The sequence below is a fragment of the Malaya genurostris genome, chromosome 1 (assembly GCF_030247185.1).
Source record: "Malaya genurostris strain Urasoe2022 chromosome 1, Malgen_1.1, whole genome shotgun sequence".
NCBI lineage: Eukaryota > Metazoa > Arthropoda > Insecta > Diptera > Culicidae > Malaya > Malaya genurostris.
The window spans coordinates 48171987-48191463 of record NC_080570.1 but is presented as its reverse complement, the minus strand read 5'-3'; the positions used below and the strand labels follow the sequence as shown (position 1 = coordinate 48191463).

The 19477-nt window shown below is 34.6% G+C and overlaps 1 protein-coding gene across 3 annotated transcripts in view; it reads left to right on the top strand.

The window, feature by feature from the left end:
- LOC131438890 (protein Skeletor, isoforms B/C) overlaps positions 1–19477 on the top strand; it is a 167831-nt gene that overhangs the window by 127885 nt on the left and 20469 nt on the right. For all 3 annotated transcript variants that reach the window (XM_058609287.1, XM_058609277.1, XM_058609269.1), the window contains exon 4: positions 1088–1199. In XM_058609287.1, the coding sequence (XP_058465270.1) occupies positions 1088–1199 (112 nt within the window). The remainder of the gene's footprint in view (positions 1–1087; positions 1200–19477) is intronic.

Genomic DNA, 19477 nt, shown 5'->3' with positions numbered 1-19477 from the left:
CACTCAGCATATGAAAAGATAAATATTAAGTTCCATTACGCACCAATGCGGCACAGAAAAAAGTTAGAGTGAGTCTTGAAAAACCACACCATTAAAATGAAATCGCTAAGGAAAACCACAACTTCAAGCTATGTTGTCTGTTGTACCAAAATTGCATTCAATCCTTCTGACAGTAATAACTGTAACCCACAAACTGCAGCATGACACATATCGTGGAATACTAAAATGCCCATGAATAAACAATAATGGATAGAATAAAAGGATTCGCCGACGAATCGAGCGAAATGCTATTCGGAGCATAGAGAAAAGGGGTAAAAACCAATTGTCTAAAAAGCATATTCCACCGTGCGGGTGGTTTTTTTTTCACTTTTACTTTACTTGACGTCGACAATGACGATGGTGATGATGCTGGAAGAACCGGCAAGATTCCGAGTGCTAGGTATATCAAAAAGCCGGAAAATAGACCGTGAGCCATATATTTAAGGAAGGCAAAAAAAAGGGGAAAGCCACGTCCGTTTAGCCACCATACCCATGAAAAATCGGCAGGATCGGCTTGAAAGGCAAATGACGAACATTAAATTTTGCTTACTTTTTAAAACGTTACTGTTCCCACCTCGTTGGCCGCCCCCTATTTGCCAGCACAAGATTCCGTTTGCTGAAGGAGCCCCGAAGCGGTGTGGTTGAATTAAGCTGATTTTGCTACCCTCGTTTTTCTGTGCCATTGTCTCAACAAGTTCTCGTCATCGATTTCGAAAGTTTGCCATAAAAAACGTACCTATTGCGTCGACTAATGTAATGAATCTTTTTCCCATAGCTCTGCTTGAGTCAGCTAGATTTGTTTAATCTGTGGAATTGGAAAACTGAAACACGATCTTTCAAGATGTTTTTTAGGCGAGAGCCTTCCTCCCGAAATCGTGGAAGGAAGAAAGCATAATATGCTACACAAAAGAGATTAATTTTCTATATTTGATTGTACTATGTACCTATCTTTTTTTCGGGGATGTGCTCTTCTGATAACAAGTGTTTAGCGAAAAAAAAAACTTCTATTCCATTTACCGGTATAATCATGTTTTGTTTTCTGTTACAGAGAGCCACCTGCACTGGGACAGCACGAGAACTCCAATATCATCCTGAAATTGCCAATGGGTAAACGTCTCAGAGACATTCGTTGGCTATCAGTGTGGTGCAGAAGATTCACGGTAAGGATGTTTCTTTTTATTTTTGTTTCTTCGATCAGGCTGTGAATTCGTCTATAACTATACAATATCGATTAAAGTCATAATTCTATAGAAGAACATGTTTTCACTGATAATGTGTAGCTTTGGATATAAATAAATTCGTTTACATGTCAGTAAGTAGTTTCCATTCCAGCTCACAAATTTGTTCATATAGATCATACTTATCATTCTATAACTATAATTATCTATAACCAGAATCAGGATTAGCCTGAAATTTAACAAAAATTGATTGGTGCACTGTGTTTAAAAAAGAGCAACCCAAGAAAGCTAGGAGTTAAAGGGATCTTCCTACGGACAGGACCAACTTAAAAACCATATGGTATATCACTTCCGCGTCGTAAAAGGCGACAATTGCTGCAGTTTCTTTTATTTATTACTTTCTAAAACTAAGATGTATTGATGTCCGAAACTCTAAGTCCTAATCTACCTAGAAATTTGGTTAATTTGAGGTTTCGCTTGTCATTCAAATAGTCTAATCATAGCAATTACGTCATTGAGCTGATTTTTGACACAAATTTAGGCAGATCCAATGATTGCAGATTGATTCAGATATTTCACAAAAGTTTGCTATAAGACTTATTGAATAACATTCCCAAATCTAAAAGTGTCAGAAAAGATACATTTAAACTTGATCATTGACCCATTTGTAGCTTTCAAATGATGAACACTGAGGCTTAAAAATGTGTCTAAGTGTGTAAAAATCGGAAAGATAACCGTGCGGAATCAGAACAAAACATAGATATTATTGCCAAATTTAGATGAAAAAACCCTTCTTAATCCACCTAATGGTGTGTTAATGCGTTTCTCTTTCTTCAAAACAGTCTCGAACATATTTTTTATCTTTTTATTGGATAATTTCTGATGGGTATGCCATCTTCGAGCAAATTGCGCGTTCAAAAAATTCGAATAAAGGTGCACATACACACACAGACATTTTCCGATCTCTTCGAGCTGAGTTTTTTGGTTTCCATTTACGTAATAATCGGGGGTTCTTAAATCGAATTACGTAAAAAAAGTTTACGTTTTTTGGAATTTCCAACGTAAAAAAAGTTTTCCTCGCATGTTATTCTGAATTCCAAGATGGCGATTTCCGGTTTATTGATATTCCTTGAAAACCCTTACAATATGGGTATTTTCGGAATTTGGTTCGTAAAAAGAGGTACGTAAAAAGAGAAAACGTAAAAAAAAGTTTACGTAAACGGAGGTTTGGGTGTAACACTATGGGTCTCCGAAGCTTCGTTCGATAGTCGGTTCTCCATCAAATCTAATATCTTTCTATAGAGGAAGACAAAATATGTGACATGTAGATGCTTGCCAGATCGCTCGAATTGATCATCGAAAACATAAGAATTCGAGAAAAATTATGGGAAAACTTTGAATTTGATGATGATTATCCAAGAATTTTGAAAAGCTTGCAAAAATCGACCATAATACTGAAAAATTCGGTGGAATAAGAATATTTCATGCAGATTCGTTGTAAAAATAACTTATATTCGGAAGTGTTGACCCCCTCGATTAATATAATATTCTTTCACTTTACGTCATTTTCAATTTTATTATGTTTTTCTGTTTCAATACTGTTCAACAATTCAATTTGAAACAGTTTAAACATATACATATATATATATATATATATATATATATATATATATATATATATATATATATATATATATATATATATATATATATATATATATATATATATATATATATATATATATATATATATATATATATATATATATATATATATATATATATATATATATATATATATATATATATATATATATATACATATATATATATATATATATATATATATATATATATATATATATATATATATATATATATATATATATATATATATACAGGGTGATTTTTTAAGAGCTTGAGAACTTTTTTAAACAATAAAACGCATAAAATTTGCAAAATCTCATCGGTTCTTTATTTTAAACGTTAGATTGGTACATGACATTTACTTTTTGAAGATAATTTCATTTAAATGTTGACCGCGGCTGCGTCTTAGGTGGTCCATTCGGAAAGTCCAATTTTGGGCAACTTTTTCGAGCATTTCGGCCAGAATAGCCCGAATTTCTTCGGAAATGTTGTCTTCCAAAGCTGGAATAGTTACTGGCTTATTTCTGTAGACTTTAGACTTGACGTAGCCCCACAAAAAATAGTCTAAAGGCGTCAAATCGCATGATCTTGGTGGCCAACTTACCGGTCCATTTCTTGAGATGAATTGTTCTCCGAAGTTTTCCCTCAAAATGGCCATAGAATCGCGAGCTGTGTGGCATGTAGCGCCATCTTGTTGAAACCACATGTCAACCAAGTTCAGTTCTTCCATTTTTGGCAACAAAAAGTTTGTTAGCATCGAACGATAGCGATCGCCATTCACTGTAACGTTGCGTCCAACAGCATCTTTGAAAAAATACGGTCCAATGATTCCACCAGCGTACAAACCACACCAAACAGTGCATTTTTCGGGATGCATGGGCAGTTCTTGAACGGCTTCTGGTTGCTCTTCACTCCAAATGCGGCAATTTTGCTTATTTACGTAGCCATTCAACCAGAAATGAGCCTCATCGCTGAACAAAATTTGTCGATAAAAAAGCGGATTTTCTGCCAACTTTTCTAGGGCCCATTCACTTATTTGCAAGCGTTGCTCGTTAGTAAGTCTATTCATGATGAAATGTCAGAGCATACTGAGCAAATAATAATGCATGAAAATCATAACCTCAAAAAATCTGAGCAAATACTAATGCATGAAAATCCTAACCTCAAAAAAATCACCTTTTATATATATAGTCTAAATCCAAAATATTACCAACTCTACTTTCGGTTCCGGAGTAATAGATTAATAAGAGTGATGGCCTAGAAAAAGATTATTGAGTCATGTCGCAAAAAGGGCGAAATCTGAAAAAAAAATATCTCTTCGTGTTGTCCCAATCGGTTCAAGTTCACAGTTGACAACTATGCGAATTTTCATTAATCACATAGAAGTATCACAGAGAAAGATCCGAAATGGAACTTTTGCCGTTTCTCAGGAAATTGCTTTGTGATTTTTGGCAAACTTATTTTCAAATAATGGACAATCCTGTCTCATACACAATTGTTGCATTTTATTCGATTACGGCTTTCTGTTCCGGAGTTTCGAATTAACGAGTTTGATCCGTTGGTATGAGGTTGTTTCCCCATACGACCAGTTGTGCGTACCAGAGATTTCAACTGGCATTCTGGCAGAATCACTGCGGCATCAAGTCAACAGCAGTTTCCTAGTTATCAGGCGCGTATACAGGGGAGTGTTTTAGGGGTTCAAACCCCCTCCGAAACTCAAAAAAGTATGATATTATGTAAACTCTTTTTTTCAAATAAGTAAAAAATAAAATGAATAATTTTCAACAAACGACTCCACAATAAAAAAATTTCAAATAATTATATAAAAAGTTCCATTTGTATGGAAATTGATCAACATGTTCTGAAACACCCCCCGAAATTTTTTTCTGGGTACGCGCCTGCTAGTTATACAAAGTTTTTCATCGATACGATAGTAATTTGAAGTTAAAACGATAGTAATATGAAGTTAAAACCGCACTGTTCACACTACGATGATGTTATACGCATGACATATTACTTGCTATTGAGTTTGTTTAGAAACAAACAGCGTAAAAGAAAAAAAAAGTACATCCGGAAAATAATACACTAGGTACTTCTCTAGCTACGGATGATGTTACCGTTTCACGCTCATTGCCAACGTTTCGAAGGTTTTTTTGCTTCAAAACTTTGAGAAGAAAAATATTTGAAAGAGAAATAAATATTTTTAAACAGCAAATGACCAAAAAAGTCATCCCTTAATACAAAAAACAAAAATGGTTTTACCAGTTTCCAGTTTTGTTTCATTATGATCACACCCTCTCAGGTTCTATTTTGTTGGTCATTGAGCGCATGTTAAACGACATACTGCACGAAATATTAGTTCAGTTTGCTGGGTCTGTTTGTTGTTTTTTCTCCTGTAAAATAGTGTCAAAATTAGGTGTTACCTTCATATAGAAGGAAAATTTGTTGTTATTCTACGTGAAGTAGAAGGATTGTACATGTATGCAGTTTTAGTTTATAAAAAAAATAAGTGGAAAAAACTTCAGAAATTCTCCAGTAAAACTAGTCCAACGGGGCTCCAACTCCTTATATTGAAAATGGTTCGACAATGGACCTCTGTCTGACGGGTTTGTTGAACGAAAAAAAAATGGCATTCGGTTCAACGGTCTGTTTCAAAACCGGCAAACGAAGGTTCCGTGTTGGCTTCCCGTTGAACGATTGATTGGACTTTCATCGGACCAATGATTCAACGTATTGGACCAATGAAAGACCACCGTTGAACGTTTTTTTCTAAGAGGGCATGGCTACTTTGATGGAAAACTGGTGTTGTTGAACCAAATACAAATAATAATACCCCTAAGGGCATATTCAGGAGTGTTCTAGTTCTAGATGCATAATTTATGTCAGTTTTAAAATTTAAATCTAGAAATTATAACAAAATAAACTGGCAGCCCCAGCAGCGTTTTATCTGTGTTTCAAATATAGAAAAATTAGATCGGCAATGTATACCAGTTTTAAATTTGACAGTGGAACTGGTCGAATAAATAAAACTAAAACGGATTGCTGGGGATACGTTTGTTTCAGTTTAATTTACATTATAGACCACCCATATAAATCTTGCAGCTGCTGAATTTGCTCTAAGTCCCATACAAACGAACCGCCAATGTTTGGTTCACAGCCTGAACAAGTAAGCCTAGCAAATTACTCCTTTTCATTGCGATAGTTTGAAAATGTGGAAGGAGATCGTTTCTGGCAACGCTTTATGCTAGTTGCTACAATGCAAAGCAAACTTGTTTATTTATGTTTATCGTTGCTGTATTAAACTGCAACAATCAGTCTAAATATCACCGGCACTAGCACAAAAGATGAAAAATGAACACAAACACCCACGAATCTACAAATAACATATCAATACAGCTAGTAGTATATTCGTGGTGGCTTAACCATTCTAGATTATTGTTTAATTTACATTTCGCTTGTGATCTTGATTATCAGATAAAAACTGATTATTTATTTTTCACTATAATAAACAGTAACTATGGTGAACTTGTTATTACCCTTCAGTGTTGCTAGTTTTATAGAAAACTCGTTAAAGTACGCTGTCACTCTGATAGTGTATCATGACAGTGTACCGCACGATGCAAAATGTGTCCTTGAAAATTTGTCGAAGTATTCCGTATTATAATTTGTATTTGGTTGAACAGCTTGTCAATTGGCATAGGCGAAAAGTGACGGAAAATGATACTAGGGTTGTGCTTTACTGACAATTATATCATGTTATTTAGGGAAAACATGTTTTAATGTGTCGTTTCTGAATATGAAATAACGCAAAAGTAAAACATGTTATTTAGTTTAAAACATGAAGTTAGAGTTAAAATTTGTTTGAACTTATAGTGTGAACATAGTATGAAACCGGGTTTTCATATAAAAGCAGTGACATTCCTTTGCGCGACCCTGTATAAGCTAGAAACTGGAACAGTTCGGAACGAATTGGAAAAGTTCTTTGATTTGTTAGGCCATCTCAGAGAAAACGAAGTGATTTTCATTATTTCAGGTAGATCCGGATCCGTAATGAGCGATTGGATTTGATAAATTATAATTTGGTTTATTTTTGAACCCAATTTAGATTTTTTACGTTTTCTGAATAACAGTTCTGAACGACATTGTCTAATTTCGGGTTATGAAGGTGGATCTGACAAATATTCAATAGTTTCGTTTGGGACCATAAAACCTTTAATTTTAATCTGTGTTCCTGAATATTCGAGTTACAAAATGGCGAATTTAGATTCCTTCTGGATCCAGAATACAGAAGTCACTTCTAACTAGAACTAAAATGAAGCATGAATTGGATTCGTTGTGTGTCCAATTTAGATGAGTTTTTATGTTTTCGTGTCGTCGCCTTAAACAACGGCCTCGTCACCTTGCAATTCCGAAGCTGGAAGTCGGATCTGAATTAAATTTGAATGATTTTTATGGAGCCAGAATACACTGATAAAATGTGTACGATCGATTCATATGTAAATAGCACTTCTATTCAATGTACTTTTTCATTTCAATACACAACCAAAGCGATTTGTTTTAAGATTTCATGTGTAAATTCACTAATATGCAAGATGAGATAATTTTTCACTTAGCTTTGATGTGTTTTTCTTTTGGAAGTGATGTGTTTTGCTATTAAATCGAACTGTATGTGTTAAACACTTCATTTTCAAGTGGAAATCAGTACAGCATAAATGTATGTGCAAAACACTTGATTCAGTCAACTGTGATTCAATTGAAATCTATAAAAAAAACAATGTGACATTCATATGAAATTCATTGCGAATCTCGAGTAACGATATATCTTATCATTTTCATGTGCATTTCAGATACATGTAACATTATTTCCACTAAATATCAACAGGTTTTACACTCATTTTATGAGTTAAATGAATGTTTTCATGAATTTCATGTGTTCAACAAGTATTGTTAATTCAAATGCTTTGTACATGATGCTAGCGTGTAAATTATTTTCAGTGTACCATTTATTTGAATCTACACAGCAAACAATTATGCAAATTACAGATGACGGAAATCCACATATGACGCAATTCATAAGAACGTAATCCGCGAAACGATAGAATTTTACATGATATTCATTTATATTATGTATATAAATATACGTGTAACATACCCCGCCATTCAAGTAGTTGTTAGAATGCATTAAAAGTATGTTAGACTTACTGAGCACTGATGAGTCTAAGACGAAACGTAAACAAAATTAAAAGCGGTTATGTGTCCTAAATACAAAATTAGGCCGACCCCTAAATGACAAATTGAATTTAAGTTCATAAGAATCGGTTCAGCCATCTCCGTGAAAAGTGAATGTAATAAAATGTTACACACTCAGACATTTTGCGAACTCGACGAACTCTTCCGAACGGAATACGATACGTGGCCTTCCGAGCAACGGTTCAAAAGTCAGTTATACTTGTTAGACTCTTGAATACTGTACTCATTGATAGATAATATTCATACGGAAGCTCGCTTGCCTCATTGATTCTAAATAACGATTTGCAGAAGCTGCGTTCAAAAGCAAAACGAAATAAAAGCATAATCAATTTCACTGTGATATCTAAACCGATTTTTGCACAGTCAGCATCGAATGAAAGATTATTCTGAAACTTCCAGTATTCAGGACGATAAAAATGCTATCCAACTGTGATCGTTTACAACCGACCGCTTTTTATCGAAAACGAGTATGATAGTATTATTGCAAGTTCAACAATTCTAACATTCAACGAAATGAATATAGAAATGTACGTATATTATGTTAACGATACAATGGAAAACTTGCACTTTTTAATTTTAAATGGTGACACAAAAATATTTTTTAAACACACTAAACTTGTAGAAATTATATTCATGTTATTTTTTTAAATACGTTCTAACTTTTGAAAATGGAAAATAGGTAAAGTTTTCTTGGACTATATGAATTTGTTCTCAAATGATTTAAGCTAATTATTGTCTCGTAGCTTTCAGATCCAAAAGTACCGTTGATTGAAACAAGACGAAAAATAATGATACCGCATAATTCCACCCACACACCCGGTATTGAATTGCGGAATCGTTCTGGCAGGACAATGATAGTAACATTATGCTTCCTCACATTACGATATTCCATCAACATTATTCGGTTTTTCGTAAGCTGTGGTCAGAAGCTTTTCATCTTAGCTTATTCTGCGGTTGTCCAGAGTCTTCAGCCCATATAATCCAACCTTTTTCTCGGTTGGGAGAACAATCTGTGTAAATGAAAATAAAATAAAGCAGATATCTTACTACCGTTCAATCAATGCGAGATATGTTTATTTCGTTCTATGATAGAAACGTCCACGTCAATGAGTTATATGTTTATACGTGTGCACACTCCCACGATTCTCAACTGATTGTGAGCAGATTTGGTAAAGTAAATCTTCATAAAGGTAAAACTATTGCTATACTGAGAGCGTTTCATTTCCTCGGCCGGTTCAACTTTGAAAGAAAGCGAATATTTCCAGCACCCACAATAAAAAATACCCCTATCCAACCTGAGAGACACACATGCGCAGTTAATCACCCCTTCTAGAACAAAGTACAGTATAGTATTCGTCCTTTTCTGTTCCACATCTAACAAAGCAAGAATCCTAACTTTATCAGTGGTTGTTTTTGTGTGGTGCGTCTGAAAGAAACTTCTCTCTACTACACAAAATCTCTCCCGAAACTAGACGAAGAAAAGAGCACAATACAGTTCCCAAAAACTGTTTTACCCCCACAGCATACGACGAGGTCAGCTCGTTGGGGGTTGCATTGGGGAGGAGTAAATGCTTAGAGTCGGTATGATGAGAGGTAACATGGATGCACTCGAGCAACGGTAACACAGAATGCGGACAAAAAATAGAAAACGGGTTTTAATCTACATATCGGTCTGTTGATTCTTTTCTCATGATATGTTGCCAGTATATTTTCTAAGGATTATTAATTCATAAAATTTCGAAATTATTCACCCAATAAAAATTTCTCAAAATCAATAACATTTGAAATATTTGCTTATTATTCTATCTGTCGCATGTTCCGAAGATGTACTCATCCTACTCAGATAAAGCAATGCGTTTTCCCTCGCACTGTAGACCTACCGGTGAGCGAATTTCTTGATGTTTATCATCAAAATAAAATTAGGAAAAGGAAATCTCCTTGGACAATCAAATCAATCAAACCACACAAACTATCAATCTACTAGTGAGCCCCAGCCCAAAAAACACGTGGCGGAGGCGTTCTGAATGCAGTTTCGAAACAATTAAACAGCTCAATTGACCAGACAATCACCTCTAAAGCGCTTAACTGTTCGGTGACTATAATAAGAATGGCTTACCATGGCGCTTTCCTGAAGGAGGAGTGCCTTTTGTCGAATCGTTACTTTCTCAAATTCCAACTACTCGCTGCACTCTTCTCGATGGGTTTAAACTAAATGGATTCACTCAAACCAATACATTTTTGATTGAAACGACTACTAACATCAATGACGCAGTTGATTATTTTTGCGAGGCTGTAGGAAATGTTTTTTTTTTTTTTTTTTAAATAACTATTTATTGGAATATGAGTTAAAATTAAATTATTAAGATTTAAATTGGGTGTTCAGCCACAAGTGGTGACTTTTCAGCCCTGTTATATATATATATATATATATGATTTGGTTATTACCATGAATACATCATTTGCTTCCGCAATTCTGAGATTTTTGTGTAGGGAAAATTCTAAACCTACTTGTATTGTGTAATGGGGAAAAGGAACTTATATACTAACTTACTAACTAATACAGAGAGCGAATCGATTCAATTGAAGATTGCATCGATTTTTGTCGGAATTTGCTTATAATATTATGTGACATTACATCTAATGGTTCTATATTTGTGAGTCTGTGTAACTCATTTGTACTAAACCAGGGAGGACGCTTCAGAATCATTTTCAGAATTTTATTCTGAATCCTTTGAAGCGTTTTCTTCCTGGTGGAACAACAGCTTGACCAAATTGGTACCGCATAAAGCATGGCTGGTCTGAAAATTTGTTTATAAATTAACAATTTGTTTTTTAGACAGAGCTTAGAATTTCTGTTTATAAGAGGATATAAACATTTAATATATTTATTACACTTTGCCTGGATTCCTTCAATGTGATCCTTGAAAGTGAGTTTTTTGTCATACGTTAAACCTAAGTATTTAGCTTGATCAGACCATGTCAATTCCAAGCCATTCAATTTGAGAATGTGATTATTGTTTGGTTTAAGAAAAGAAGCTCTTGGCTTGTGAGGAAAGATAATTAATTGCGTTTTTGCTGCATTTGGTTTAATTTTCCATTTTGACAGATAATCACTGAAAATATTTAAACTTCTTTGTAGGCGACTGCAGATCACTCTTAGATTTCTACCTGTGGCTAACAGACTTGTGTCGTCACAGAATAGCGATTTCTGACAACCAACGGGTAGATTTGGAAGATCAGAAGTGAAAATATTATACAAGATTGGAGCTACACTCGAACCCTGCGGAACACCGGCTCGATTTACAATTCTGATTTACAATTCTGATAGCTAACCTGAAGAGTACGATCAGTTAAATAATTTTGAATCATTTTGATCAAATAAATAGGAAAGTGGAAATCAGACATTTTTGCTATTAAACCTTTGTGCCAAACACTGTCGAATGCTTTTTCTATGTCTAGAAGAGCAACTCCAGTGGATAACCCAGAAGATTTATTTGATTTTATCATGTTCGTTACTCTGACAAGTTGATGAGTAGTTGAATGTTCATGACGAAATCCAAACTGCTCTGGTAAAAAAATTGAATTCTCATTTATATGAGTCATCATTCTTAACAAGATAATTTTTTCAAAAAGTTTACTGATAGAAGAAAGTAAGCTAATTGGGCGATAACTTGATGTTTCTGCTGGGTTTTTATCAGATTTTAGGATAGGAATTACTTTAGCGTTTTTCCATCTTTTTGGGAAGTAAGCTAATGAAAAACACTTGTTGAAAATTTTAACCAGGAGTCTCAAGGCAACATCGGGAAGATTTTTAATAAGAATATTAAAAATTCCATCATTACCAGGAGCCTTCATGTTTTTGAGTTTCCTAATAATTGATTTAATTTCATCAAAATTCGTCTCAATAATGTCATCGTGTGATAACACTTTTGTTGAAATATGATCATATTTCAGTGAGACTTCATTTTCAATAGGACTCACAACGTTTAAATTAAAATTGTGGACACTCTCGAACTGCTGAGCTAGCTTTTGAGCTTTTTTCACCATTTGTAAGAAGTATTTGATTTCCTTCCTTGAGAGCAGGAATTGGTTTCTGAGGTTTCTTAAGAACCTTAGAAAGTTTCCAGAAAGGTTTAGAATATGGTTTAATTTGTTCAACTTCTTTAGCGAAATTTTTATTTCGCAAAAGAGTAAATCTATGTTTAATTTCTTTTTGTAAATCCTTAACTATGTTTTTCATAGCAGGATCACGAGAACGTTGATATTGTCGTCGACGAACATTCTTCAACCGAATGAGCAGTTGAAGATTGTCATCGATGATAGGAGAATTTAATTTAGTTTGAGCTTTGGGAACTGAAAGATTTCTAGCTTCGATAATATAATGATTCAAATTATCAATTGCTGTGTCGATGTCCGCAGAATTTTCTAAAATAGTTTCATGATCCACATGATTTTCAATGTGAGATCTGTAATCCAACCAATTAGCTCTATGATAGTTGAAAATAGAACTAATTGGATTAATTATAGCTTCGTTGGAAAGTCTGAATGTTACAGGAAGATGATCTGAGTCAAAATCAGCATGAGTAATCGGTTCACTACAAATGTGACTTTGATCTGTTAGAACCAGATCAATTGTAGACGGGTTTTTCACGGAAGAGAAACAAGTAGGATTACTGGGATGAAGAACTGTAAAGTAACCAGCTGAGAGTTGATTATGAAGTATTTTACCATTACTGTTATTTTGCCTACAATTCCACTGGACATGCTTAGCATTTAAGTCCCCTATTACGAAAAATTTCGATCGATATCTTGTAAGTTTTTGCAAATCGCCTTTAAAGAAATTTAATTGTTCGCCGGTGCATTGGAATGGCAAATATGCTCCAGCGATGAAATAAATTCCATGAATGGTTTCAACTTCGATTCCCAAGCTTTCAATAACTTTAGTATTAAAAGAAGGTAAAATTCGATGTTTAATTTGCCGTTGGACAAAAATGGCAACTCCACCACCAATTCCAGTAAACCTGTCAAATCGATGAACCACATAATGTGGATTACTTTTCAATTTTACATTTGGTTTAAGAAAAGTTTCTGCCACAATGGCAATATGAATTTTGTGAACTTTGAGAAAATTATAAAATTCATCTTCACTCGATTTCAAAGATCGAGCATTCCAATTTAAAATAATCAAATAATTATTTAACATCACTGTTAAATTTTAAATTCATTATAATATTATTTGCAAATTTCCATCCGATTTGAAATGCTTCAAAAAGTGATGAAGTCGAATTCATTTGGATGATCATTTGAAAAAGTTGATCTTGTAGGTAGATCATTTTATTTTCAGTTATATCGCCTAAATCGACTTCATTTAAAGAAGCGAATGGCATTGAAGGAATATTTGTAGGTAGACTGCCATTAGAAGAAGATGATTTGGCCGGTCTACCTATTAATAAATTGTTTTCGTTAGAAGAAGAACTGCAAGGCGGTCCTGTGTTTCGATTATTTACATTAGAAGAAATAGGAGATAGATTTCTACCTAATATACCAGCATAACTGACATTAGAAGAAGATGATGACGAGGTCGATCTACCTGTCAATAAATTGTTTTCGTTAGAAGACGAATTGGCAGGTGCCTTAGAAGAATTTTCAGGTATGTTCTGTAAATTTAAGGTCGTTGATTTGACTTGTTGTCTAAGCGAACGAGCGTTTAAAATTTTTTCCCTGGCAGGACATTTCAAATAATTGGATTTATGATTTCCATTGCAATTTGAACATGAAAATTTATCAGTGGTTTCATTCATTGGACAAACGTCTTTCGAATGCGATTTACCACAATTCAAACACCGTATATCCATATGACAATTTTTGGTTCCATGGCCGAAGCCTTGGCAACGACGACATTGCGTTAAGTTTGCAATACGATTATGCCGTTTGTAATGTTCCCAATGAATTTTAATGTGGGAAATGAAACGTACTTTTTCTAAAGTTTTCAAATTGTTTACATCACTTCGATTGAAGTGTATTAGGTAAAGTTCATGGGAAATTCCAGAGCGTGGTTTAGAAGTACCATTCGCTCTTTTTTTCATAAGTATTACTTGGGAAGGGGCAAAACCAAGCAATTCTTTTATTTCATTTTTAATTTCATCAATACTTTGATCATTTGATAATCCTTTCAAGACAGCCTTGAAGGGTCTGTCTGATTTTATATCATATGAATAAATTTTATGAAGTTTTTCGGACAAATATCGAATAAGACGTTCGTAATCTTCCAATCCATCCACCAAGACTCGACATTCTCCTCTTCGTCCGATTTGAAATGAGACTTTTACTTCCGGGAGAAAAGTAGAAAGCTCAGTACGGAATGCTTTGAAGTCGGAAATCATCACCGTCACTGGTGGCATAGATTGATGTTTCTTCCCAGAACGACAAGCGTCCATTTTGGGAATTTTTGAAGAATTTTCTTCTATGTCGCTACAATCGGATTCAGGAAGAATCTCGTAAATATTGTTAGACGGCATAGGATCAACGGAAGGGAAATCCGTCCGTTGTCTTTTATTTTTACATTCAGATTCTATAAGATCGTGAATGTTATTAGAAAAATGTTGAATAACGGATTGTGATTTATTCCGTATTGAATTATTTTTAGCCTTAGGCTTGTTGCCTTTCCGGTTGGACGCAGGCATTTTTGAAATTAATGAAATTTTAAATTAAATTAACTAGGCTAAATCAGTCTTCGATTAGACTCCTAGCTAGCCTTAAAAAAGGCTGATTAATTTCTTAGTGACTCTAATATCACTCTTTGTATCACTTAGTCACTCTAATATCACTCTTTGTATCACTTAGTCACTTAGTTAGTGATTCAGGTAGCCTTGAAAAAGACTGAAGCCTTGAATCAATGAAACTCTAGGTAGCCAGAAAAAAATTCCAGGAGCCAAGAGCTATACGCGTGCGGTGCTAACGACTGTTCAACACCGACTGATGTAGGAAATGTTGTTTCCAATGTTGTTCCTGTTAGTCGTCCTTCCCAAAAATCGCTATGGTCTTATCCACGTTTACACGCACTCAAGCAAGTACGATCTACAACCCTCCGGAAGTATTGCAGTTCTCGATCACAGTATTTCAAGCAACAACTAAGCATAGCTACTAGTCGATATCGTCGTTACAATATGCCTCCAATAAGAAGATCAAAAGGCTATCGCTTCTGGTTCTGGAGATAAAATGGTATAAGTGACGTGAACGACAATACACGACAATTTTCTCGGATATGGATGAGCTGATTTCAATAATTTTAGGCTCTTTCGAGATTACTGTTGTGCTGTGGATCGAATTCGTAGATCAAATGGCTGACACTTCAAGTTTTGGAGATATAATCGCACAAGTTGCCTAACCGACAAATTTTTAATTTGAATTTGTACCCGCACAATTATTTCTGAAAGTGACCTATAATCAAGTTCAAATAAACTATTGCTGATAGTTTTGGTTTGTGGAATGTGCCCGAATATGCGACGCCCTGAAGCATCTTTTTGTGAACTACCGAAATCAATCGGAATGAGTTTGTATCAAAAATGAACCCCAATTCGTATCAAAAATTATCTCAATTATCAGCCAAAAATGTTTTAAGGAGACTGTGTACATAACAAGAGATAGACAATAGTACACCACTAGGAGGACTAAAAAGGATAGGTTTTTTTTAAGTGGCTTTACCAATTTTTACAAACATAGGTTCAATTCAAGCATCTTACCGTCCCATAAGCTGCTGTTGCATTCTCTATGTTATACTACACACTAAGATTTAATTCCTTTGTTCGGTAATATTTTTGACGAGAAATTTCGGTAAACTATAGAAATGACCGATATTTCGGTACTTGAGTTTTATTTTACAATAATTATGCAAATTTTAACCGGACGACCAGTTTTACGTAAATTTTCATTACAGAATTTTGTAAATAGATATACAATTCATACGGTAAATCTGAATAGTCGCCGAGTACGGTAAAAACCATACTGTCCATATGGTAAAATTATCTTCCAATAACCGAACTTCTGTGAAAACTGATTGTCGTGAAACTAACTTTCAAACAGTTATTAAAATTTTCAGTAAGTGTCTTTTTATTAACCAAACGAAATAAAATCTTGAAGAGTTCATCGAATGGATTGAGATACTGGTGCCAAAATTGTTAAAACATTTGAACCACTAAAAGCTTTTTGTTTGCTCATAAGCCGAAAAAAAATTGTTTCACTTGTCCACTTGCTGCCTACATAAATCGTTCGGAGGTAATTTCTGGTGAACTCGACGGATTGTGCAGTGTTTTGGAAGGCGCTCATAATTCCGGTCAGCCGGAACATTTGACCCTTTTTTTCGTGAAATAAGACCATAACCACAACAGATTGGAATTTTCTTCATTCGTTTTCTTTAATTTGTGTTGTTTTTTAGGATCCGAAAATCCAGAATTTAACCAAAGGAGAACAAACAAACAAAAAATTACCGAACAATCAGTTAGATCCATTTGGTTTACAGTTTTCGGTAGTTGTTTGACAGTTCAGCAATTACCGAAGATCGGTAATCAATTTAATTACCGAACTGATTACCGAACGTTCAGCTGTTGCAAAAGCTGTTGATTCAGGAAGAATCTCGTAAATATTGTTAGACGGCATAGGATCAACGGAAGGGAAATCCGTCCGTTGTCTTTTATTTTTACATTCAGATTCTATAAGATCGTGAATGTTATTAGAAAAATGTTGAATAACGGATTGTGATTTATTCCGTATTGAATTATTTTTAGCCTTAGGCTTGTTGCCTTTCCGGTTGGACGCAGGCATTTTTGAAATTAATGAAATTTTAAATTAAATTAACTAGGCTAAATCAGTCTTCGATTAGACTCCTAGCTAGCCTTAAAAAAGGCTGATTAATTTCTTAGTGACTCTAATATCACTCTTTGTATCACTTAGTCACTCTAATATCACTCTTTGTATCACTTAGTCACTTAGTTAGTGATTCAGGTAGCCTTGAAAAAGACTGAAGCCTTGAATCAATGAAACTCTAGGTAGCCAGAAAAAAATTCCAGGAGCCAAGAGCTATACGCGTGCGGTGCTAACGACTGTTCAACACCGACTGATGTAGGAAATGTTGTTTCCAATGTTGTTCCTGTTAGTCGTCCTTCCCAAAAATCGCTATGGTCTTATCCACGTTTACACGCACTCAAGCAAGTACGATCTACAACCCTCCGGAAGTATTGCAGTTCTCGATCACAGTATTTCAAGCAACAACTAAGCATAGCTACTAGTCGATATCGTCGTTACAATATGCCTCCAATAAGAAGATCAAAAGGCTATCGCTTCTGGTTCTGGAGATAAAATGGTATAAGTGACGTGAACGACAATACACGACAATTTTCTCGGATATGGATGAGCTGATTTCAATAATTTTAGGCTCTTTCGAGATTACTGTTGTGCTGTGGATCGAATTCGTAGATCAAATGGCTGACACTTCAAGTTTTGGAGATATAATCGCACAAGTTGCCTAACCGACAAATTTTTAATTTGAATTTGTACCCGCACAATTATTTCTGAAAGTGACCTATAATCAAGTTCAAATAAACTATTGCTGATAGTTTTGGTTTGTGGAATGTGCCCGAATATGCGACGCCCTGAAGCATCTTTTTGTGAACTACCGAAATCAATCGGAATGAGTTTGTATCAAAAATGAACCCCAATTCGTATCAAAAATTATCTCAATTATCAGCCAAAAATGTTTTAAGGAGACTGTGTACATAACAAGAGATAGACAATAGTACACCACTAGGAGGACTAAAAAGGATAGGTTTTTTTTAAGTGGCTTTACCAATTTTTACAAACATAGGTTCAATTCAAGCATCTTACCGTCCCATAAGCTGCTGTTGCATTCTCTATGTTATACTACACACTAAGATTTAATTCCTTTGTTCGGTAATATTTTTGACGAGAAATTTCGGTAAACTATAGAAATGACCGATATTTCGGTACTTGAGTTTTATTTTACAATAATTATGCAAATTTTAACCGGACGACCAGTTTTACGTAAATTTTCATTACAGAATTTTGTAAATAGATATACAATTCATACGGTAAATCTGAATAGTCGCCGAGTACGGTAAAAACCATACTGTCCATATGGTAAAATTATCTTCCAATAACCGAACTTCTGTGAAAACTGATTGTCGTGAAACTAACTTTCAAACAGTTATTAAAATTTTCAGTAAGTGTCTTTTTATTAACCAAACGAAATAAAATCTTGAAGAGTTCATCGAATGGATTGAGATACTGGTGCCAAAATTGTTAAAACATTTGAACCACTAAAAGCTTTTTGTTTGCTCATAAGCCGAAAAAAAATTGTTTCACTTGTCCACTTGCTGCCTACATAAATCGTTCGGAGGTAATTTCTGGTGAACTCGACGGATTGTGCAGTGTTTTGGAAGGCGCTCATAATTCCGGTCAGCCGGAACATTTGACCCTTTTTTTCGTGAAATAAGACCATAACCACAACAGATTGGAATTTTCTTCATTCGTTTTCTTTAATTTGTGTTGTTTTTTAGGATCCGAAAATCCAGAATTTAACCAAAGGAGAACAAACAAACAAAAAATTACCGAACAATCAGTTAGATCCATTTGGTTTACAGTTTTCGGTAGTTGTTTGACAGTTCAGCAATTACCGAAGATCGGTAATCAATTTAATTACCGAACTGATTACCGAACGTTCAGCTGTTGCAAATTCGGTAAAAAATTACCGAATTCTGCGAAATTTTCTAAGTGTGTATTTAATACACAAACAATCCCTTAATTTCTTTCAAAAATCGAAGAGAAACATTTTGAATAGAATACCACAGTATAAGAAAGGCATCATTACACCACTAGATAGATTAAAACAGGTTTTTAGTCAAATGTTCACAAATAACGATGGCATTGTGTGACGATGCGTTATCGTGGTGTAAGATCTACGTGTTGTTTGCCCACAAATCATTAACCAAAAACCATTTTTAACGCAAAATTTAATGCAAACTCATTGTTACAAATTCAGTTCCATTTTTGAAATTGTGCAAAATCGGGGACACGCATAATCGCCGATGTACTTAATACAGCGTAACTTTTGAAAATGACCAGGGTCGATGAAAAAATCTAATCGGGTGACTGAGAGCGCCACACGGTGGTGATTCCGGGAACTTTTTGGTCCAGCTAGTATTTTTAGTTGATGGCCGAACAAACTCGCACCGAATAGACTTGCGGTTATGGAATTATAGCGTGATGGTTGTTCAAAATTTCAAACTTTCCTATAAATGACTGCCCAAAAAGAAATAGTTCTCAAAATTGATCATATTGAAAGAACTTGA